The sequence below is a fragment of the Prionailurus bengalensis genome, chromosome F2, assembly GCF_016509475.1.
Source record: "Prionailurus bengalensis isolate Pbe53 chromosome F2, Fcat_Pben_1.1_paternal_pri, whole genome shotgun sequence".
Classification (NCBI taxonomy): Eukaryota; Metazoa; Chordata; class Mammalia; order Carnivora; family Felidae; genus Prionailurus; species Prionailurus bengalensis.
This window is the reverse complement of record NC_057353.1, coordinates 41,523,770-41,547,763: the sequence shown is the minus strand read 5'-3', so window position 1 is coordinate 41,547,763 and position 23,994 is coordinate 41,523,770. Positions and strand designations below refer to the sequence as shown.

At 37.6% G+C, this 23,994-nt stretch overlaps 1 protein-coding gene across 3 annotated transcripts in view; it reads right to left on the bottom strand.

The window, feature by feature from the left end:
• The window catches only part of INTS8 (integrator complex subunit 8), a 54,610-nt gene that overhangs the window by 17,749 nt on the left and 12,867 nt on the right, over positions 1 to 23,994 (bottom strand). For all 3 annotated transcript variants that reach the window (XM_043601407.1, XM_043601405.1, XM_043601406.1), the window contains 9 exons: positions 23,123 to 23,275; positions 21,528 to 21,628; positions 20,949 to 21,090; positions 16,119 to 16,189; positions 15,587 to 15,762; positions 13,598 to 13,731; positions 12,020 to 12,130; positions 6,662 to 6,863; positions 2,616 to 2,737 (listed from right to left, as the gene is read on the bottom strand). In XM_043601407.1, the coding sequence (XP_043457342.1) occupies positions 2,616 to 2,737; positions 6,662 to 6,863; positions 12,020 to 12,130; positions 13,598 to 13,731; positions 15,587 to 15,762; positions 16,119 to 16,189; positions 20,949 to 21,090; positions 21,528 to 21,628; positions 23,123 to 23,275 (1,212 nt within the window). The remainder of the gene's footprint in view (positions 1 to 2,615; positions 2,738 to 6,661; positions 6,864 to 12,019; positions 12,131 to 13,597; positions 13,732 to 15,586; positions 15,763 to 16,118; positions 16,190 to 20,948; positions 21,091 to 21,527; positions 21,629 to 23,122; positions 23,276 to 23,994) is intronic.

The window sequence follows — 23,994 nt, the reverse complement described above, 5'->3', positions numbered from 1 at the left end:
CTACTATGTGTGGACATCAAATAAAGCACTGAGAATATAAAAAGTAACTGTCCTCAAGAAGCTCACTGTTCTATAAGAAGACAAGTGAAAAATAACTTATTACATAGTGTAAGTGCAACAAAAATATATGCCTCCCCAAAAGTAGCAGGACTACTTAGTAGCACAGTTCAAAGGTAACAAAGGAGAAAGTGATTTACTCCTTTGCAGAGAAAGAAATAAGGCTAAGCTTCCAAGAAACCACACCAACAGGCAAAAGTGGGAAGGGCATCCCGGCTAAGTGATTCACAGCACATGCTCAAGTGCAGAAGTAGAGAAAGCATCCTGCATAGAGAGCTGTGAGTAATGTGGAACCACGAGCACAGAACAGCAGGACAAGGAGGAAGAGAGAGCAAACAGAGGAAGAAGCACCTGCACCTTAAAAGGCCTTGGAGGCTACATTACAAACTTTGGTCTTTATCTGATGCTATTACTACTATTACCACCAAGCTCCGTAAATCCTGTGCATTTTCCGATATGCTAGCTACACTGCCTCCTATCCTGATCCAAAGGGGAGACTATACAGTTCTGTGTTATTTCAAAAGGTCATATTTTAGCTACATGTTTAAGATTTTCCCCTTTCCTTTTGTGATTACAGAATATTCAAATAAGTAAGAAAATAAAACGGAAAATAAACTGATTAAAACCACCTACTATTCCACTATCCAGAGATGGTAACTGTTAACATCCTTCTAAACTTTTCCCTATGCATATGTATATGTATTCCACGCCAAATTCCAAGTTTGGAAATTGCTCCAAATTATAGCATTTCCAAAACACGATCCCTTACTCTAGACCTCTTTCTCTGATTCCTTTTTCCCTGACATAAACAAGGGAGCACAGGGCCAAACTAGGAAAGGGGACACATAAACCCTAACCAGATAAGATGATGAAATACTTCAATGACTCTTCAGCAAGGTCACCACATATCCTTCCTCCTTTTGGGCAAGATCAGGGGGCTACAGGAAGCAGTGACATAACCCAGCCCAAGTTCAGGCAACTTCCAGCACAGTATCTCGTACCCTTCCACACTGCAGGCCCTGAAACACACACCCAGCCTTGCTGGTGCACAGCTCCACAGAATTCATTGCTGAGAAAAGCAAAGAAAAGCTACTGTACGGTCCTAATGCTGAACAACAAGCTATGATCCTAAGTGGAAATTACTGTTTTGGAACGAAATGGTTCTTTCTTTTCTTTTTTTTTTTTTTTCAACGTTTATTTATTTTTGGGACAGAGAGAGACAGAGCATGAATGGGGGAGGGGCAGAGAGAGAGGGAGACACAGAATCAGAAACAGGCTCCAGGCTCTGAGCCATCAGCCCAGAGCCTGACGCGGGGCTCGAACTCCCGGACCGCGAGATCGTGACCTGGCTGAAGTCGGACGCTTAACCAACTGCGCCACCCAGGCACCCCGAAATGGTTCTTTCATCTAAGGGTTTAGCAAAGACCAAGACTACTGGGCATAATCAGACAAGTATCCCAGATAGGAGAAACTCACATTTCAGAAAATTCAGTGAAAAAACAGATCTAATCCAATGTCTGAAATTCCAAAGAGAAGGATGATTCAAGTTATGGGATAAATTTTGTGAACAATTATAGAGAAGACAAAAAGGAGTAAAAACACAAAAGAAATCAGCAAATCTTCAAAGGGCTGAAATGAAATGATCTCAGTTTTTTAAAGGACATATAGGAAATTAGGAGGAAAAAACAAATAACCAAGACAAATGTAAAACAGGGAGTCTTGCAAGAGTTCTCAGATAACCACTGACTGAAGAGACTATGTACTAAAGGTAAGAGGAGATAAACATAAAGCATACAAGCAATAAGGAAATCTGAAAAACCAAACGTACACACAAAGAAATGTTAAATCACTACATGGGTTTTTTTTTGTTTTTTGTTTGTTTTGTTTTAACTGAAGACAGAAAGGGAGAGAAGTCCACTGCTTGTTCAGGTACACATAATATTAACACATGACAAACATAGTCTTAGGGGAAAATTCAAGTTTCTGTTTTTATTTTCTCCATCCAGAAACATTTTCAGTTGCACAAGAGAGATATAATTAAGAAAGGTGAATAAACAACTCACCACCAATTCACTGAATGGATTCTTTCATTTGGGTGTAATTACTAGCAAACATTTACATGACCAAGGACCACGCACAAATCGAGAGGAGGAAATAAGCTCTAAGGAAGGGTCAGGTGCTCAGATGGAATAAAGCTGGAAGTGCACCCCTCACATGCAGGTACACCCATGTATTCCAGAGGTTAACACTAGAGTTTGATTATACTGATCAAAACAAGAAAAGAGAACTAACCTCTCACTAGCTTACGGTTATACCAAAATGTCCATTAACTAATTTTTGTTTGCATTCTCATGAACTACTGGATATTGAAAAAAATATCAGAGGGCAAACCCAAGCACCCAAATTATCTCAAACTATACTTTTAACCACACACCAACAAACATTTGTCCCATCTTCCATTGTATCATAGAAATTGGACAAGTTCCCTTAGTATAGATCTAAAGAAACAGGTACAATGATCTCATCCTAATAATCCTTTTAGATTAAACACAAATTACCTTTACATATGGATTACTCTGAAGCAGAAATGCGGGAACTTGCAGTGTAAGGTATTCATTTTCCCTCCAGTTTAACATAAAAGCAACACATTCCTCAGCTATAACTTGACGAAGAGGAATATCTAAAAAGACAAAGAAAATAGTTGGAATTACCATAACATTAAAACAGAACAAAGCAAACATGTACTCAGATTTCAGTTGAACAAATTAAAAACAACAGTTACAGATGAAACAACAGAAAAATTCTAATGTTTTATATTTTTCTTTAGAAAGTTAAGGTTTCTCAGGGTACCTGCATGGTTCAGTCAGTTAAGCATCTGACTTTGCCTCAGGTCAGAGTTTGAGGCCCGTGTGGGATTTTGTGCTGACAGCTCAGAGCCGGGAGCCTGCTTCAGATTCTGTGTCTCCCCTCTCTGTGGCCCTCCCCCACTCTCTCTCTCAAAAATAAATAAACGTTAAAATTTTTTTTTAAAAAGTTAAGTTTTCCCAACAACAGACTGCATGGTCCCTACTATTTACTAATTAACAAACTCACCTACTAAGAATACTTTACACTCTCTTGTGGAAGTCCGCGTTACCTGTCCTCTATAAAATTTGTAACCCAAATGAGCAGAGAACAAACACACAAAACAAGTACGATGGTACAGTATAAACTTTTAGCACATTTAGAGCACAGAAATAGCTATACCATATAATAAAACTAACAAATCTGAGTGAATGTATCATTTTAAATATTTCTTCTGATTAAAATGTAATAATAAGCATTCTATGAAATCATTTACTTTCAAAAAATATTTACTGTACCAAAAACATTTTTAGTTTTCAATTTTTTTAACATTTATTTTTGTGAAAGAAAGAGTGCACGCGTGCACGCATGGGGGAGTAGCAGAGAGAGGGAGACAGAGGATCCGAAGCGGACCCAGCACTGTGAGCAAAGAGCCAGATGTGGGGCTTAAAGTCCCGAACCTTGAGATCATGACCTGGGCCGAAATCAAGAATCAGCTGCTTAACCGACTAAGCCATCCAGGCACCCCAGAAACAATTTTAAGCAAAAAGTAATGAGAAAAAAAAAAAAAATTACTCAGAACTTTTGGACCAAAAAAAAAAAAGTTTCGCACATCGTTTCCTTTGAAATAAATAAATATACCTTAGTATTAAATATGTTGCAAATTTTTGTAGCTCAAAGTATATAATATTCAGGTTTAAACATACTTCAGCAAAAAGAAAAATCCCAAAGAATGCTAAATTAACAACGTTCACTTGAAATAGGGAGAGCTATTAAACTTCTTAGGTAAATATATTTTGTTTAGTCTTTCTAAAAAAGAAAAAAAAAACCTGCCTATGGCTATTTGTTTATATCTCACCTTACCCAAAAGAGGATTTGCAACGACAAAGACAGGCATAGGAACACAGCAAAACAAAATATACTATTTGCATCACCTTCAAGAACAAAGACAGAAGTGAAACTGGTATCTCCAACACATGCATGTCATTGAGTTCTTTACCTTTTGCCAAAGGCAGACCACACAGCATTTGACTCCAAGGCTTCATTTATTCACCCACATTCCCCATTAATAATACAGCAATGGTTTGGATTTTTTGTTAATTTTAATTTTTTTCAATCTTTTTTTTTTTTTTTCCATAAAGTGTATTTTGAGAGAGAGAGCATCAGCAGGGGAGGGGCAGAGAGGGGAGACAGAATCCCAAGTAGGTTCCATGCTACCAGCGAAGAGTCCCATGCAGGGCTTGATCTCAATGACCGTGAGATCAGATGTGACCCGAAACCAAGTGTTGGAAGCTTAACCAACTGAGTCACCTAGACGCCCTTTTTTTTTTTTTTTTTTTTTTTGAGAGAGAGAGAATAACTGCACCCATGTGCAGGGGAAGGGCAGAAGGAGAGAGAGAATGTTAGCAGGCTCCACACCCAGCATGGAGCCTGATAGGGGGTTCAATCCCATGAACCATGAGATCATGAGCTGAAATCAGACACTTAACGAACTGAGCCCCCCAGGTGCCCTTTTTTATTTCTATTTTTTGAGGGAGCATGAGTGGGGGAGGGTACAGCAACAATTCTTAAAGATAAATCAGAATCTAGGGAGAATTCTGATACAGCCCGAGAAGCAATGATTTGGAGATTAAACTTCCCTTTAAGCATCTGCAATATACAATTCATCATTATCTCTACCAGGCCTAGAATTCAAATTTGCTGAAATCCAAGGAACATAACTAAGACACGTGTCTCAACACAAAGTTACCTATTAGTACAAAGTATTAAAAGTTAGGGAATTTCTCCCAAAAGACATCAGTGGTTTTAGAATAATTAATCTAAATAATTAGTTTAGAAGAAGTAGCCCTTATTTATAAATGAAGGTTGGGGGCGCCTGGGTGGCACAGTCGGTTAAGCGTCTGACTTCAGCCAGGTCACGATCTCGCGGTCCGTGAGTTCGAGCCCCGCGTCGGGCTCTGGGCTGATGGCTCAGAGCCTGGAGCCTGTTTCCGATTCTGTGTCTCCCTCTCTCTCTGACCTTCCCCCGTTCACGCTGTCTCTCTCTGTCCCAAAAATAAATAAACGTTGAAAAAAATAATAATAATAAATAAATAAATGAAGGTTGGATTTGTTGTCAATGAAGACCACTTCCTCTTCCTTTGGATGCCTGGGTGGCTCAGTGTTAAGCGTCCAATTTCAGCTCAGGTCATGATCTCATTGTTCATGAGCTTGAGCCCCACATAAAGGACTGCTTGTCGCTGTAAACATGGAGCCTGCTTTGGATCCTCTGTCCCCCTCTCTCTCTGTGCCCACCCCCTCCCTCATGCTCTCTCAAAAATAAACACACACACACAAAAAGATCACTTCCTGTTCCTGATAGTAGAGCCAGACCAAGCCACGTTAACACCCTCTGTCTTTTACAGAGCATATGCATTTAATTTGATCAAAATCAGCCCAGTATCACCAGGGAACAATTTTTTTCCCTAAAAAGAGAGGGAGGAGATGATGGCAGATAACACCTTTTTGCACCCCTCCCTTATCCTGACCCATGGTTGTAATTTCTACTAGAAATCAGAATGTATTAACAATTAACTTACTCCAAAAGACCCAAGAGGGCCAGTGGCAATTTCTGCTTTGACACATTACTAGCACCTTCCGTTACACTTCAATTTTACTGCTTACAGCTTTAAATGTGTATAGTATGATTTAATTACTCTAAAACATGTAAAATTAAGAAACTACTTTAAGATTTACATACAACAGAGATAATTTTTATGATAAGCCCTTTTCATAATGGCATATTTATACTTAGAACTGGACACACAAGGTTTGTTCCTGAAGTGACAATTGAGTTCCTGACCCAGTGGCAACCATTCTGATTATTTCTATGATAGTAATGAGGAATTAAACTTTCAATCTGTACTTTCAATGACATTTTGATTCTTTAACAAAGTATCTTAAAACTGCAATATAATTTTGTAATGTGTTGAGCAGTGTCCCCTCAAAATTCATTTCCACCTAAGACCTCAGAGTTTCCTCACTTGACAACAGGACCTTCACATATCTACTTAGTTAAGATGAAATCATACTGAATTAGCACACACCCTAAATCCAGTAACTGGTGCCTTTGTAAGACACACACACACTCACACTCTCACTCCCTGAGAAGGCCACGTAACAAAGGAGGCAGAGATGGGAGTGAATAAAAGATTGCTGGGAGCCGCCTGAAGCTAGAAGGCTTCTCCCCAGAGCCTTCAGAGGGAGCATGGCCATGCTGACACCTTGATTTCAGATCTCTGGCCTTCAAAAGTATAAGAGAATAAATTTCTGCTGTTTTCATCATCTAGCTTGTGGTACTTTGTTATGGAAATTCTTGGAAATGAATAGTTTCCTACATTATCCTCAATGTTCTCAAGTGAACTCCACGTCAGATTTCTGTTTTAGGAGAGAGGTAACTTTTTTATAGATGGCAAAAAGTCAAGCAAATGTTTTTTTTAGATTCTTCCCCACAATTACCTGAGTACTGTATTTCTGAACTTTGGCTTTGTGAAAGTCTTACCAGGAAGCCTCATTTCCAGATATCCTCGCACCCTACTAATAAGATCAGAAGGAGGTCTCTCTCCTGATTGCCCTGTTCCAGCTTCATGCGTATGAATATCCAAAAGCAGCATCTCATTCAGCATGACCTGACGGAGTTTTGGCGAGAACTCTGTTACCAACTCCAAACAAGCAGCAAACAACTGTTTGGCGTGGGAAAAGTCCTAGAGAAAGAAAAAAATCACTGGATTGCTTTTCCTCTGGAATCGAAAAATGTGCATCTTTATGAGAACGGAGCAAAGAGGAGGAGGATTAATTTAAATGGTTAACACCGGATGTCTTGGAAAGAGGCCAGATTATCTTTATCATCTGTGTCACTGATTTATTCCAATACTTAATTCTTTTGTAGTCTAAAAAAAAATCCATGGCATTTAAGAAACAAAACAGATGAACACAGGGGAAGCGAAGGAAAAATAAGATAAAAATAGAGAGGGAGGCAAACCATACGAGACTCTTAAATACAGAGAACAAACTGAAGGTTGCTGGAAGGGAGGTAGGCAGGGGATGGGTTAAATGGGTGATGGGGATTAAGGAAGGCACTTGCTGGGATGAACATCTGGGGTTATATGGAAGTGATGAATCACTGGGTTCTACTCCTGAAACCAATACTATACGTGAGCCTAGGGGATATGACATTGCTCAATGCCCTCTTAAAAAGTTTTATATAATATTCACTTCCTGATATAAGTGGTATGTTAACTAATTTGAATTTAAATAATTTTTTAAAAATATCCAATAAACAGCATAAAAATATGCTGTATTATCAAACTAGTTTTATATAAATGGTAAAACCAAAAAAACTTTCACATAATTATATACACATCACATACATACATTTTATATAAGCTACACATATTACATATACATAATGTATATTATATACCTATATGCCTATCTTATACATACGAGCCATACATGTTATATACATATATAGAATACACATAAATTATACATCTTCTATACATACATATACACAAAATCCATACAGATTCCATGACAAGTACCCTTCTATACCTAACCTATTAAGAATTGGATCTTATACTCTTCAACAAGGTTTCACATTCTAGAAAATTTTTTTAATGTTTATTTTTGAAAGAGAGAGCATGAATGGGGAGGGGCAGAGACAGAGGGAGACACAGAATCTAAAGTAGGCTCCAGGTTCTGAGCTGTCAGCACAGAGCCCAATGCTCGAACCCACAAACCGGGAGATGATGACCTGAGCCAAAGTCAGACGTTTCACTGACTGAGCCACCCGGGCGCCCCAACAAGGTTTTACATTCTAAAATCTCTGTACACGACCTTAGTCCACATAATTGACTAATAAATCAAGCTCACTACAATCCAATCCCTTTCTTACACGTCCGCTTCTAATTTTTCCGAAGAGCAGTCTTTGTTCGTTCTCTCTCCCTCCCCACAGTTGTCTCCTTTACTCCTACCCCCATCACGATGAAGAAATAGCTCCCACTAAACAAAGACCTTCTAGCTGTTCAACTGACTAAACACTCTTTAGTTATCTTACAGAACCCAGGGGCTGCATCCCCGTGCTGCCCACTCCCTTGTGCCTGACATTCTCTCTATTCCCCTGGCTATCACGACTCCACCTGTGTCTGGTCCTCATACCCATCCTGCCACTGTTTCTGGGACACAATGTCGTATCCCTTAGGCTCTGTATATTCTCCCTGGGTGATCTCTGATGTCTCCCAAATCTCTTATCTAGCCCAGACCATTTCCCAAGCTTCAGGCTGTTTCCAACTGCAGGCCCAAACTAAACATTTTAAAATGGATAATCAGTCCTTCAAAAATGTTTTTCTACATATTCACAAGGTGGCAGAAACCTAAGCAGAAATCTGAACATCTCTCTCCATTCTTTTCTCCCTCTTGCCTTCCACAGCACATGAGGAAACAATTCTAGATTTTACCTTCTTAACGTCTGTCTGTTCGCTTCTACCCTTTTTTTATTTATTTACTTATTTATTTATTTATTTATTTAACGTTTATTTATTTTTGAGACAGAGAGAGACAGAGCATGAACGGGGAGGGTCAGAGAGAGAGGGAGACACAGAATCTGAAACAGGCTCCAGGCTCTGAGCAGTCAGCACAGAGCCCGACGTGGGGCTCGAACTCACGGACCGCGAGATCGTGACCTGAGCCGAAGTTGGACGCTCAACCAACTGAGCCACCCAGGCGCCCCCGCTTCTACCCTTTCTAACACTTGTGCCACTTACTAGCTGTGTGACCTCAATTTATTACCTTTGAGTCTCTGATTTTTCACCTATAAAACTGAGCTAACACCTTCTACACAGTTGTGTGACCAATAAGTCAAAGAATAAATATATAAGAAAACTGCAGAACAGTCTCCATGCTCAATAAATGTTAGTTATTTTAGGGGTGGAAGGAGAAAAGGGGCTAATGGCATGCCCCATTATAAACTTTTCAAAAGCTCACTACTGTCTAGAGCTGTACGTTCCAATATGGTAGCCATGAGCTACATGTGCCTACTGAGCATGTGAATTGTGACCAGTCCAAACTGGGAGGTGCTCTGAGCATAAAACACTGGATTTTGAGTGAAAACCTAGCACACACATTTAAAAAAAAAAAAAAAACAACTCAATTTTTATATTGCTTATTTGTTGAAACAATAGTTTAGATATAGTGGGTTCAAATGTATTAAAATCACTTTTGTACTTCTAAAAATGTGGCTACAAGAAAATCATAAATTACATATGTGGCTTGCATGGTACTTCCACTGGACAGTACTGGTCTAGAAATAGTGCTCAAACTTTAGCATGCATCAGAAATTACCTGGAGGGCTTATTAAAACAAACTGCTGTGCCTCATCTGCAGTTTCTGATTCAGTAGGTCTATGTGGGGTCCAACATTTTGCGTTTCTAACAAGTTCCCAAATATACCCAATGCTGCTGGTGTGGGGGTCAGACTTTGAGAACCTCTGGTTTACAGCACTATCTACAAAAGATTCTTTGCTCAACGCCCTCTTAAAAAGTTTTATATAATATTCACTTCCTGATATAAATTTTTAAGCTTAAAAGTAATTTTGGAGGGATGCCTGGGTGGTTCAGTCATTTAAGCATCCACCTCTTGATTTTGGCTCATGATCTCACGGTTCATGGGATCGAATCCCGTATCGAGCTCCTCGCCAGCAGCTCAGAAGTTGCTTGGAATTCTCTCTCTCTGCCCCAACGCCGTACACATGCACTCTCCTGCTGTCTCACAAAATAAACTTTAGAAAATAATAATAAATAAAAAGCATTGTTTTAGGAAGAGTTTAAGGAGATGCTAAAGTGTAGTGCAAATACTTTTTGAATAATGAACTACATTATTTTTATTTTAAAATAGGGGCGCCTGGGTGGCACAGTCGGTTAAGCGTCCGACTTCAGCCAGGTCACGATCTCGCGGTCCGTGAGTTCGAGCCCCGCGTCAGGCTCTGGGCTGATGGCTCAGAGCCTGGAGGCTGTTTCCGATTCTGTGTCTCCCTCTCTCTCTGCCCCTCCCCCGTTCATGCTCTGTCTCTCTCTGTCCCAAAAATAAATAAACGTTGAAAAAAAAATTTTTTTTAAATATACATGCCTTTAGGGATAGATCTAACAAAATACATGCAAAATTTGTATGCTGAAAATTACCAAACTTAACAAGATAAGGACATAAATAAATAGAGGCCTAAATAAATGAAGACCTATACCAAGTTCATGGACTGAAAGACATAATGTTATCAATTGTATCCAAATTGATTTATAGATTCATTGCAATCTGAATCAAAATCCCAGCAGGCTTTTTTTTTTTTTTTCCAGTAAATACTGAAAAGCTGATTCTAAAATTTATATTAAAAAAGCCAAGGGGAGGGGCACTTGGCTGGCTCAGTTGGTAGAACATGCCAATCTTCATCTCAAGGTTATAAATTTAAGCCCCACATTTGGTGTAGAGTTTACTTAAATAAAATCTTAAAAATAAATAAGAAAGCAAAAGACCTAGACTAGCCAAAATCATTTGCAAAGGAAGCCTTGACAGCACTTGGTTTCAAAACTTACTATAAAGCTAAAATGTGGCCCCCCCCCTTTTTTTTAAATATTTAGAGAGAGAGAGAATGAAAAAGAGAGAGAATGAGAGAGAATGAGAAAGAGAGAGAATGTGAGAGACAGCAAGAGCGAGCAGGGAGGGGCAGAGAGACAGACTCCCAAGCAGGCTCCACACTCCGTTTGGGGCCAACATAGGGCTCCATCTCAGGACAAGGTCATGACCTGAGCCGAAATCAAGAGTTAGACGCTTAACCGACTGAGACACCCAAGCACCCCTCCCTCCACCTTTTTAAAGTAAGCTAGAAAAGGGCAATTGTGAAAAAGAACGGAATGTGAAAAGGAAAAACAATAGGACACATGAACCATAAAGAGTTTTTCAGGCAGATCAATTTTAGGAAAGACAAGAAAAAAGGCTGGATACCACTTCCCTTAAAACTGTAATGTCTAATGGGCACTGAGGAGAGCACTTGTTGGGATGAGCACTGGGTGTTGTATGTATCCCAATTTGACAGTAAGTTATATCTAACAAAACCAAACAAACTGTGATGTCTACACACTTGACTTCTAGCTAGAAGAGTGCTCATCTAGAAAAACCAACCACCTTAGCAATGCTCACGGGGTCTGTACAGGCTACATCTTATTTCCCCTTCTAGCCTCACATACCAAATGATACTCTTAACATCAGCTTACTGCTTCCGGTCCCCTTGTATACCATCCCATTTCTTATCTTTGAGCTTTTCCACCTGGTGCCATCCCCCCTTTACCTCGCTAACTTATTCATGCTCCGGGCTTTAGTGCAGGATTTCTGCTGGAATAAATTTGGAAATGCTATTAACCTGCCTGTAGAATTTACTATACTATTACTCGTGCAATTTTACCATCTTATATCATTTAACATTTCACTTAGGTCTCAACTTCCCAAACAGGTTACAAACTCCTTGTGTAAAATAAACTACAGAAGTAATCTTAAGGGATTTTGTTTTGTTCTTACAGCCTGGAACACAATTTTACTAAGTTAATCCTAAAAGATACACTAAATAATTTTTCATGGTCTCAAGGAATGGAGCAGTATCTGTATATCCAAGACCACTTTGGTACAGTTGTGAGGGTAGAGGAAAAAGAACCAAAACACCTTTTAAAATATCCTTTAAGAGCGGGGAGAAAGACCCTTTAGGCCTAGGGCTGTATTTTTAAGATCAAGGAAAACATAGGAGATTCTGATTCCTGGGTTTCACGATAAAATTGATAAAGCATATTTTAACCAGTAATTGACATATGCTTTTACTCACCTTAACAGTACTGCAGTGTAAACCTTTGGCCAACAGAATGTAAACCAAATCTCTTGTTAAATTGTCTTTAATTCCCAGGATGACCCCACTATAAACAGAAGGTACTTCCCACTAGAAGAAATAAAAATATATAAATACACATGCACACAATACACACACAGAAAGCCAAATCTAGAGAAGAATCTTTCAATAATCTTCAATCACATTTAAAATAATCATGCAAAGGGGCGCCTGGGTGGCTCAGTCGGTTGAGCGTCCGACTTCGGCTCAGGTCATGATCTCACGGCTCGTGAGTTCGAGCCTCGCGTCGGGCTCTATGCTGACAGCTCAAGAGCCTGGAGCCTGCTTCTGCTTCTGTGTCTCCCTCTCTCTCTGCTCCTAACCCACTCACATTCTGTCTCTGTCTCTCTCAAAAATAAATAAACATTAAAAAAAAATTAAAAAAAAATAATAATCATGCAAAGATCACTTTCATAGAAAAAGGAAAATGACAACTATAATGAAATGTTAATCAAAACAGACATATTCACTTAAGCCAGTAATAAATTAAATGGGTTGGAACTTTCTAAAGGATAGTCCACAGGAAAAAAGAAGGAAAAAAAGCACGAGGACTATATATTAACTTATGTGATCCTCACCACAACACTATGAAGTAGGTACTATTAACCTCATTTTACAGATAAGAAAAGTGAAGCACACAGATGTCAAATTAACTTGTGCAAGATTGATTATACAGCTAATAAGTATAGAGGCTGGGATTCAAACTCAGGCATTCAGATCAGAACTCCCTCTATGCTATTCTACTTCATCTATAAAGTGAGCACTAACAATAATGTCAACACTAATAATGCCCAACACTAACGTTCAGAGAAATTTTTCATTTCACTGCACTTTTGTGTTCAAATCCCATGAAATATACATGAATGCCCGGCTGCTTTTCTCCTACATTTTCAGCAGAGCGGTACGCAGTGAGTTAGAAGTACCACCATACTTCTCTCCTGCATACACGGACTCTTTCCCTGTAGCTTTAGCTCTGTTCCACTGAAATGGTGTTTGAAAAGCTATCTTCATCCACACTTTGCATGCAGGAAAGGTTTTAAATACGTAACTTCAGAATCAAGTAAATACATTAGCTGGGAATTTTTAAATGAACAGGTAAGCCAGAAATGCCCTATAAAAAAGTTTTAATGAATCGGTTCCAACCTTTAGGCTTTAGACTTCAAGAGGGCATTAATAAAAACAAAAATACTCTACAAACACATAGGAAGTAGCAGCTACAGACTGCGTAAATATACCTTATACATACACTTACAGCTGTATTTAAAATATATGGGGATGCCACAACAATATCACATAAACTTATTTTTAGAGGTTACGGATTTAAAAGTATCCTTTTTGACATTTTGTATTTTATCCAACAATGGATGTTCAAAGTGTAATTATTGTCATGTAAAGGTCCTAATATTGTTGGCAAATAGGGGTCTTTATTTTTAAGAAGTTCAGGGAATAACTCTTCTATTAAATTACATCAGAAAAAAGAGTAACTTTCTTATCTGCTGTTGACAAAGCGTTTCTAACCTTGTTAGACACTGTCCAGAACTGGCGCTCTGAAGTCATACCATGTAATTCAATTAAAATCTGTCGAATCCTCCAAGGATCCACTGACAATATCAGCTGATGCTCCAACTGGCCAATGTTGACACTTGCTGAGGCTAAGAAAGAAAGATTTGTTTCAATAATGACAATTCCAAGGAATCCTACAAATATAAGAATAATTTGTTGAAACTGTGTTTAAGTATTATATCTATAAGTGAAATACCACTCTCATCTTGAGAACTCACTATAGAGAATTCAATATAGTATAAATTATATATTAATTTTATCCTCACATAGAAAAATGTAACAATGTGTATTAGGTCTGCATTTAATAAAGATGACACTATAAACGAAGATAAAAATTAGTAGTAACTGGGGGGCGCCTAGGTGGCTCAGCTGGTTACAGGTCTGATTCTTGATTTCAGCTCAGACCACGATCCCAGGGTTGTGGAATCAAGCCTTGCATCGGGCTGTAGGCTGACAGTGCGGGCCTGCTTGGGATTCCCTCTCTCCCTCCCTCTGCCCCTCCCCTGCTCACTCACACTCTTTCAAAATAAATAAATAAACTTAAAAAAAATAAAATCAGTAACTGGCTATAGAAAGAACTAGGTGGGCTACATGGAAAAATTCACTGATGTAGATAGTCTCCTACTTTCAAACATAATGTGTTAACAAAAGCATGTATATTTTCATTTTAAAAAATATTCTCTCAGCCCCTCCCCCACTCGTGCTCACTCTCAAAAATAACTAAACGTTAAAAAAAAAATTTTTTTTTAAAAAGGGTGGGGAGGGCGCCTGGCTGGCTCAGTCGGTTAAGCGCCTGACTTCAGCTTAGGTCATAATCTCATGGTTTGTGGGTTCAAGCCCCACACTGGTGCTGAAAACTCGGAGCCTGGAGCCTGCTTTGGATTCTGTACCTCCCTCTCTCTGGCTCTCCCCCACTTGCGCTCAGTCTCCCTCCCCCTCCTCAAAAATAAACATTAAAAAAAAATTAAAAATAAACACTAAAAATGTTTTTTAAAGGGAGAAGAAGAGGAGGGACTGCCTTCCCAGAGAAACCAAAAAGATCATTAAAATCCCTAATTACAACTCAACTTTCAGATAGTCTTCATTAATCCATCCCCAGCATTTTAGGTCTAATGTCATTTTCCTTTACAACTGGTCAACCAGTTTAAATGTAGCGAGGTTCACAGCAGCTATAATTCTGTTTTGTTAAACTGACTGAATTTGGTCTCATTTATATTAAGCTCTAAAGCTTGTGTTTCTTATTAATGAATAGCACTACATTTTCTACTTGTATTTGTAAAATAAAACCAAAAATGGAAAAAAAAAATCATCAAAAAAACAAGGTAACAAATGGCAATGTTGTCCAAGTGGAAGCTTAGCCAGCAGATCACAGTGATGCAGGCTCAAATCCATGAAAGCCTGTACTTTCCCTGAGTCTCAGGACTCCCCTCCCAGCTCTTAATTGTTTTTAATTTTTGAAAAAAATTTAATGTTTATTTTTGAGAAGGCGGGGAAAGGGCGGAGAGAGAGGGAGACACAAAATCCGAAGTAGGCTCCAAGCTGAGCTGTCAGCACAGAGCCTGACAAGGGTCTCAAACTCATAAACCACGAGATCATGACCTGAGCCGAAGTCAGATGTTTAACCAACTGAGCCACCCAGGCACCCCTCCCAGCTCTCATTTTACCTCCAAGAATGTATCAGCAATAGAACCTTGGTCTATTTTCACCAACTAAAAGTTTTGTATATCTAGGCCTCAATCTCCATTAAACACAGACTGAGCAGCATCCCAGCACTTCACTACTTAGACAGAAGTAGGACTACAGAAGACTGGTAAATTTCGAATTAATTATGGACATAAATATAAACTAAAACACATGAGAGGGCATCCTCAAATACACTGAGGGGCGAATATAACAGAAGTGCAAAATGTGCCAACATTTTTGCTAGCAGACTAGAGAGCTAACCTGGGATATCATAAAATGAAGTTACAGGTTTAATGCACAGATTTACTCTAGGGGATCTCTTCCTCATCTGATCAACAAGTAGCTTTCGTTCTTCATCTTTCAACAATGTAATGAAAAGCTCATGTGAAGAAATCATGAAAACATACTGCAGATCTTCCAACCCCAGACACACATTCCTAGATCAGTAAAAATAGTGTAAAACAAAAAAAGTTTATAATTTAGTTTGGGAAAAACAATCATATTAACGAATCTTTATTAATAAGCCATTTAACAAGCTACCATTTCATAAACTATGTAACAATATTTGAAACAGATTTAAAAATTTTTTGGTCCTAAAATTGTGATGTCCATGTCACGATACACAAAGAGAGTAACTAACAGAATTCTAAATTTTGTGTCACTATACAAATCTGAACTTAACTGGCTCTCAAATGACTGCCTATTTATAAGACATGCAGGACAAACACAAAAAGTAACAAAAGTTATTTTTCTCACAAGACTAAATTCAAATTAAGGAGAAATGGGCACTTACTTTAGAAAAGCAGCCATGTTTCCTTTCAAAGAATCTGAAGCTTTTTCTAAATTTATTGATCTTGAACACACCTAGGAATTTGAGCAATTTTTATTTGAATACTGGCACTTTTAAAAATGCACGCTACAGTTAGAAAAGCTTCGATTTAAAAACAACCAAATATTCCTTCTTCAGCCACCTATCAATCACAGATTTAGTTCAGTAATTTGAAAGATGAGACTGTGAATTAAGAATCATCATGGGGAAAGGGAGTGGAATGTGATCATTTCAACAACTGCAGTCATTTCTATGAAATAAAGAAGCAGCTATCTAACCTGGTATAGAGTTCTCCCAGAATGTATAAAGTATACTAACCAATTATATGAGATGATGAACTCTGCAGCAGCTCCAATCAGAAAAGTAAGAGGAGATTCATCTTAGGGAACTGAATGATACGTAATGGCTAATGTACATAGACCCAACAATTAAGAGTAACCAAGGTTTTAAAATAACCAGTGAAATGAAAAGAGTAACAAAAACTAGTCATGGAAATATTAGTTATTTACAAATAACAGTCTCGTAATATTCTGAGTTTATTCATCAGATTAGGATTTCTCCCATAGATTACTTACAAGAAGCCAAAATAAAGCAATAAGTATCAAAGTCCCTAACCTAAGGAAATTGTCAAATATTCTCTAACACGTTAACATAAAAAAATAAATCCTAGAATGTTCACAGCAGCATTATTCGTAAGAGTCAAGAAGTGGAAATAACCCTAAAGCACATCAACTGATGGATACACAAAATTAACAATGAATAGTATATCCACTTAATGGAGTATTATTCAGTCATAAAAAATGAAGCACTAATACATGCTATAACATGGATGAACCTTGAAAACATTTAGTAAAGAGCCAGCAAAAAAAAAAAACAAAACAAAAACAAAACACCACCTATATTTTTGTTTATATGAAATGCCCAGCATAGGCAACGGGCAAATCTAGAGACACAAAAGTGGATCCGTAGATGCCTGAGGTTAAGGGACTAGGAGAAAATGAGGGACGACTGCTAACAGGTAAGAGATTTTGTTGTGGGGTAGAAGAGGGAGGATGAAAATGTTCTAAAACTGACTGAGGTGGTGGCTGTACAAATCAAGGCACACACTAAAACATCACTGGATTGTACACTTTATTTTTTTTAATTAAAAACAATTTTTTTAATGTTTATGTGAGAGAGAGAGAGAGAACAAACGAACACGGGAGAAAGGCAGAGACCAAGGGAGACACAGAATCTGAAGCAGGCTCCAGGTTCTGAGCCATCAGCACAGAGCCCAATGCAAGGCTCAAACTCACGAACCACGAGATTATGAGCTGAGACAAAATTGGAAATTCAACTGACTGAACCACCTAGGCACCCTGGATTGTACACTTTAAATGGGTAAACAGTATGATATGTGAACTATACCTCAATGAAACTTATTAAAAGGAAAAAAAATAGTAATTTTTAAAGTACCATACTCAGAAAGAGTATTGTAAAAGTACTATGTTCAAATGAACAGGTTACCCTAATAGCATATATCACATCTGAGCATCTTGATGTATAAAATATTTACACTGTAATAATTGTGCTCCACGCTATAAATTAATATTAATGATCGTAATATTAATAAGTAATATTAATAAGTAATACCCAAATGTGCTTTCGTAACAACTTATTCATACACAGTGATGCACTGTAAACATGTCATGAAACAGAGGGAATAGGTGTTACTTTTAATAAACGATAGAACAAATGTTAATTAAGCTCAATTCTTAGAACATGAAATAGGAAACATCTTTATGAATGCTATAAACATTAAAAAAAACTTAATAAACAAATATTTAGATTAAGTGTGCAAATTCTTTTTTTTTAATCAGTTATTTTTTTCATTTCTTCTGATTTTATTACTTTTCAATTTAATTTATTGTCAAACGGCTAACATACAGTGTGTAACATGTGCTCTTGGTTTTTGGGGTAGATTCCTGTAGTTCATCACTTACAACACCCACTGGCACTTGCTCATCCCAACAAGGGTTCTCCTCACTGCCCAGCACCCATTTTCTTCTCTCCCCTATCCCCCGCATCAACCCTCAGTTTGTTCTCTGTATTTGTCTCTTATAGTTTGCCTTAAGTGGACAAATTCTTATAAAACCTCTTAAAACTAATCAGGAAAAATATACTACCTCTCTGCCCCTCCCTTGGTTGTGCTCTCACTCGCTCTCTCAAAAATAAACTTAAAAAAGAAAAAAAGTTTAGCACAGTAGTTGGAAACAAAATCATTACACAAAGTTCAATTCTACCTCTATGCCAATGCATAAACTACTTTCATTTTCAAGTTCATAAACCAAAAAAGACTTCTATGGAAAAAATTCTAAAGCTCTGAAGGACATCAAGCAATGTCTAAATAAATGAAGAAGTGTACCAGTTCACAGAATTCTCAATACTATGAAGATATTAACTTTTCTCAAACTGGTTTTTAAACATTACATAGCTTCAAACAAAAATCCAACAGGCTTATTTGTGGAATTTGACAATTTGAGTCTATGCAAAGAAAATGCAAAGGATAAGCATAAACCAATACAACTTTGAAAAACAAGGCTTATGTTTAAATGTTATCATAACAGGGATGCTGACCTGTGAACAAACAGAAAAGTAGTACAGAATAGATCCCAGTAACAGGCCCACACATGCATGGACACCTGGCATTCCATAGAGGTAAAGCACTGCAGATCAGTAGGGAAAAAAAAGCCTTCCAAAATAGTGGTACTGGACGGGCCCCTGGGTGGCTCAGTTGCTTATGCGTCCGACTCTTGATTTTGGCTCAGGTTCACAAGATCAAGTCTGCATCGGGCTGTGTGATGACTGTGCGAAGCCTGCTTGGGATTCTCTCCCTCTCTGCCCCTCACCCATGTACGTGCATACTCTCTCTTAAAAATAAACTTTTAAAAAAAACAAAAAAAAAACTGGCGCTGGAAGAAATGGATAGTCATAGGAGAAAAAAATGACACCAGACCATCTACTTTACATGATACACAAAAACCAACTATAAGTGGATTAAAGACCTAAATGTGAAAGGAAGGCTAAGCTACAAAGCTTTTAGAAGATATAACACTATCTTCATGACCACAGGATAGGAAGCTTCCTTAAACAAGAGAGAGTTCACTAATCTTTTCCTTTATGGGAAAGACTGATAAATGTTATTATACTAAAATTAAGAGCTTTTAAAGCAATATAAAGAAAGTTAAAAGAGAAGTCAAACTCAGAGAAGATACCTGCAGTACTTAAAATCAGTAAAGGACAAAATACATGAAGAACTTGTACCAAAAAAAGACAAAAACAGACAATCCAAAAGAAAAAACGAGGCATTTCACTTGGAACACGTTCCTCAAAAGACAAAATTCATTATGAGCAAAAAGTAAAAGAAATGCTGCTAAGTTCCTTAGTAATAAGAGAAATGGAATTTGAAATCTTAATGACCTCATAGGTAAATTTGACAATACCAAGTGTTGACAAGGATGGTGACCAATGCATGCTGGCGACAAAAACACTGATATTACAAAGTAATGTTAGAGATATATTTTCTGTAGACATCTGATGTATGTGTACACCAAGATATACATAATGTTCCAAGCAGCAAAATAGCCATTTACACTATGTAAACAACATAAATGTCATAAGAACGGATGAATTGCACAATAGTCATGTTGTACCACAATAATGAAAAAAAATCAAACTATAAATGCACACAACTTGGAAAAAAAGCTCATAAACCTGTTTAGTAAAGGAAAATTAAAAAAGTATTTTGTATGCTTTTATATCAAGTTCAAAACAAAGAATATTCCTTAAGGATGCAAAGGTGATACAAGTACAAAGAAAAAAAGGAAATGATCACAAAAGGCAGGACAGTGATTTTCTCAAGCATAGATGGAGAGGGTTTAGTAAAGAGCATTAAAAAAAAAAAAAGGACTTCTAGAGGGTTTCCTGGCTGGCTCAGTCAGTGGAACATGTGACTCTTAGTCTCAGGGATGTAAGTTCGAGCCCCCACATTGGGTATAGTGATTATTTAAAAATAAAATCCTAAAAAAAAAAAAAAAAAAGGACTTCTAGAATGTTGACAATATAGTATTTTTGAAACTAAGTGATATTAATTATGCTTATGTATTTCTCTCAGTATCTTTTATATTAAAACAGTTAAAGACAGACATCAAAAAACCCAACAGAAACACAGATTCTGGAGCTCACAGGAGAGGTCAGAATTATAATTTGGGAATGTTCAATAAACAGATGACTGAAGCTTTAATGTTTATTTATTTCTGAGAGAGACTGAGACAGAATGCGAGTAGGGGAGGGGCAGAGAAAGAGGGAGACAGAATCCGAAGCAGGGTCCAGGCTCCGAGCTCCCAGCTGTCAGCACAGAGCCCGATGCGAGGCTCGAACTCATGAGCTGTGAGATCATGACCTGAGCCGAAGTCGGGTGCCCAAATGACTGAGCCACCCAGGCGCCCCTGATGACTGAAGCTTTAAATGAGAATAAAAAATGATATGAGAAGATGAGTGCACCAAAAACAGAACTACTGTAAACAGAAACACTAAAGGGAGAGCAAAAGAGGTCTTGATGAAGGATGAAGGAAAACGCAGTAACAGAGAACGAGCAAAGAGCTCTGGCAGAAGAGAAGTTGGAGAGTCTGTAAGCAGTATCAACTATTAGCAAGTCAGATGAAGACAGAAAAGAGGGCACTAGATTTGGCAACTAAGAGGTCACTGGTAAGCCTACAGCAAAATTACAAATCAAAAAGGGAAAAATTGTCTTACCTCAAGAAGAAAGTCTATTTTCTCTTTATTAGGTCTAAGAAATAGCTGGTTAAATTGAACACTAATCGTTCTACCTTCCAATATATCACGGACTGTGTTACAGGCACAGACTTTAAAACAGATTTCATCTAGAGCTTCATTTCTGTAGAATACAAAAGTAGATCTACTAATACATTCTCTTTAATAAAAAAAAAAAAAGTAAGGTACATTTCACAAAACCAAAATCACTCACTAGAATGAGTTATTTATTCTTGAGAGGTAAAAGTTTAGGTTATTCAGGCACACACGGGGTGGGAGGGTAGCGCAGAAAAGGAAAGTTTTTAATCTGTCAAGGGACAATTAAACTACAGATTAGGTAATAGAACCAAATTCCACTAATTTCTGTCCCCCAAATGCTTTTACTAAGGATCAGATGAACATTAAAGTGGCTCTTCTGGCTATGTTAATTTCCCATATACTAACAAAGATGAAAGTAGTCACAGATTTATAGGTGATTTGGAGGTCTATTGTTATACACCCAAAATGCATTTGCTCTTTTATTCAAAAATAAGAAGGTAGTTCTTCAATTTACTTACTTACCCCTGTTGAGCTTTCTGAAAGAGTTCCCTTAGTACTGACTGCCGGAACTGGACAGGTAAACTGAAGGTTAAGTTATCTTCAATAAAAATCTTTACTACATCCTAGAACACAAGACATAAAATTGTATCCAATTCAAAAATCATGGCGAAGCTTGTTTACTTTAAAAGTCTTCCCAAAAAGAAAAAAAAGTCTTTCTACAATGGAAAATATATATTGAAGAAAATCATGAAAATAACTTACTACAAAACTCTTTTCTAAAATATTAAAATGAAGATTGAGGGTAAAAATCTCACCTGCCCCCCAACCCTGCCTTTTTAAACTGAAGACCACAGACCAAAAACGAGAGGTGAAGAATCAATCGATAAGAGGAAATTCAAGGGGCGCCTGGGTGGCTCAGTTGCTTAAGCATCCAACTTCAGCTCAGGTCATGATCTCATGGTTCGGGAGTTCAAGACCCTCATCGGGCTCTGTGCTGACAGCTCAGGGCCTGGAGCCTGCTTTGGATTCTGGGTCTTCCTCTCTCTCTGCCCCTACCCCACTCACACTCTCTCTCAAAAATAAATAAATATTTAAAAATTTAAAAAAAATTTTTTTTTCTTAGAAATAAAGGCTGTAGCTTTGTCATTTCATGACTCCTACTTTGAGTGAAGTAACATGAAGGCACTATTCATTTTCTAGCATGAAGGCTTTCTGATAAAGATTTCAAAAGTACAAAATTTTTTTTAACATTTAAAAAAATTAAAAACATTTTTTTAATATTTATATATTTTTGAGAGAGAGATAGAGAGACAGAGTGTGAGCAGGGAAGGGACAGAGAGAGAGAGAGAGAGACAGACAGACAGACAGACAGACATAGAATCTGAAGCAGGCTCCAGGCTCTGAGCTATCAGCACAGAGCCTGACATGAGGCTCAAACTCATGAACCATGAGATCATGACCTGAGCTGAAGTCATTTAACTCACTGAGCCACCCAGGTGCCCTCAAAAGTACAATTTTGAATTCCCAGTAATTTTCATTACAAACCTAAAAATATATATCCACAGAAGGCAATGAACATAAACAGATTAATTTAAGTGTTTTCCATGGGTAAAAATCGAGACGATAACCAGGCTCACTGGTAAAGCGGTCTCTAGAATAGACCATCCAAACCTACAAATACCACTTTGCTCATTTTTACCCCCAGTCTTACAGTGGCTAATAAGGCTGGGCTACAAAAGCCACACTTTCAAGTCAGACACCAGACTTAAGGCTCCATAAAACTAACAATTCTTTACCTGTAATTTTAAAAGTTAAAAGTCCTGCTTACAGTTTCTTGACGAATTTACTTAACACAGGCAAATTCTATACCTTCAAGAAAAATTATCAATAATGACTCAACATCTCTACAGTGCACTGCTTAGACTTTATAACTTGTCACTTGATTCTCCTAAGACCTATGAAATGGGGTAATTATTACCATTTTATAGGCCAATCTGACAGTTTTACATGCCCCAAATCACACAACTGGTAAATGGCGATGCCAGAATTTAAAATGAGTTCTGTCTGGCTTCCAAAGCTTTCCAATCACCCTATTACTTCCCCATCAGATATCTTACCTGATAGTTGCCAGATCTCAAACAAATATGGACTTGACTATATGGTGTCAACTGTTGAGATGTACTATCAGAAGGTACAAGAACATCACACGCTTGACAATAGCCCGCTAACCGCTTCTCATCTATGGTACAATGAAGAGATAATGAACCTATCTGTAAAGTAAGAGGTATACATCATTACCCATCAATGTAACAGAAAACAATAGTATAGTACCCATTCAATGCATTTTAACAGTACAATAAAATGTAATGGAAAATTCAGGGCTGGAAGTACCATAAAAAATGAAAAAGTTGAAAGTTTAGAGCAAGGGTCAGCAAACTATTGTTCACAGACATTTGGCCTGTGGCCTATTTTTATACAGCCTTTGAGCTGAGAATCATACTTAAGGTTGTAAAGGGGAAAAAACACAGTAACAAATGAGAATATGCAACATAAACTGCATATAGCCCACAAAGCCTAAAATATCTACTATTTGGTCCTTTACCAAAAAGTCTGCAGACTTCAGGCCAACATACAAAAGGTAAGCATCATCATCAAAGTATGTATAACAATTTAGACATTAAAAAAGAGTGAACACTGTTTAAAACAAGCTTAAAACATTTAAAAATATGTAAGAACAGAGCAAATCTGATGAGCTGCCTGGGCAAAGTAAAATGTGGATTCCCAAAAGATCTAGAATAGATTTAAAGCAAATCTCTTGAGCATTTAATCAATTTTTCTGAAGAGGAGAGACTGAAGTGGGAATTTTTCTAGGCACCAAACAAAAACCTAGTTACATATTTTAAAATTCAGTTGTCAGAATCATAAGAAGAAAAATGCAAGTGATAAACAAATGAAAAGTTCACCTTTACCAGGAATTAAGGAAATGTAA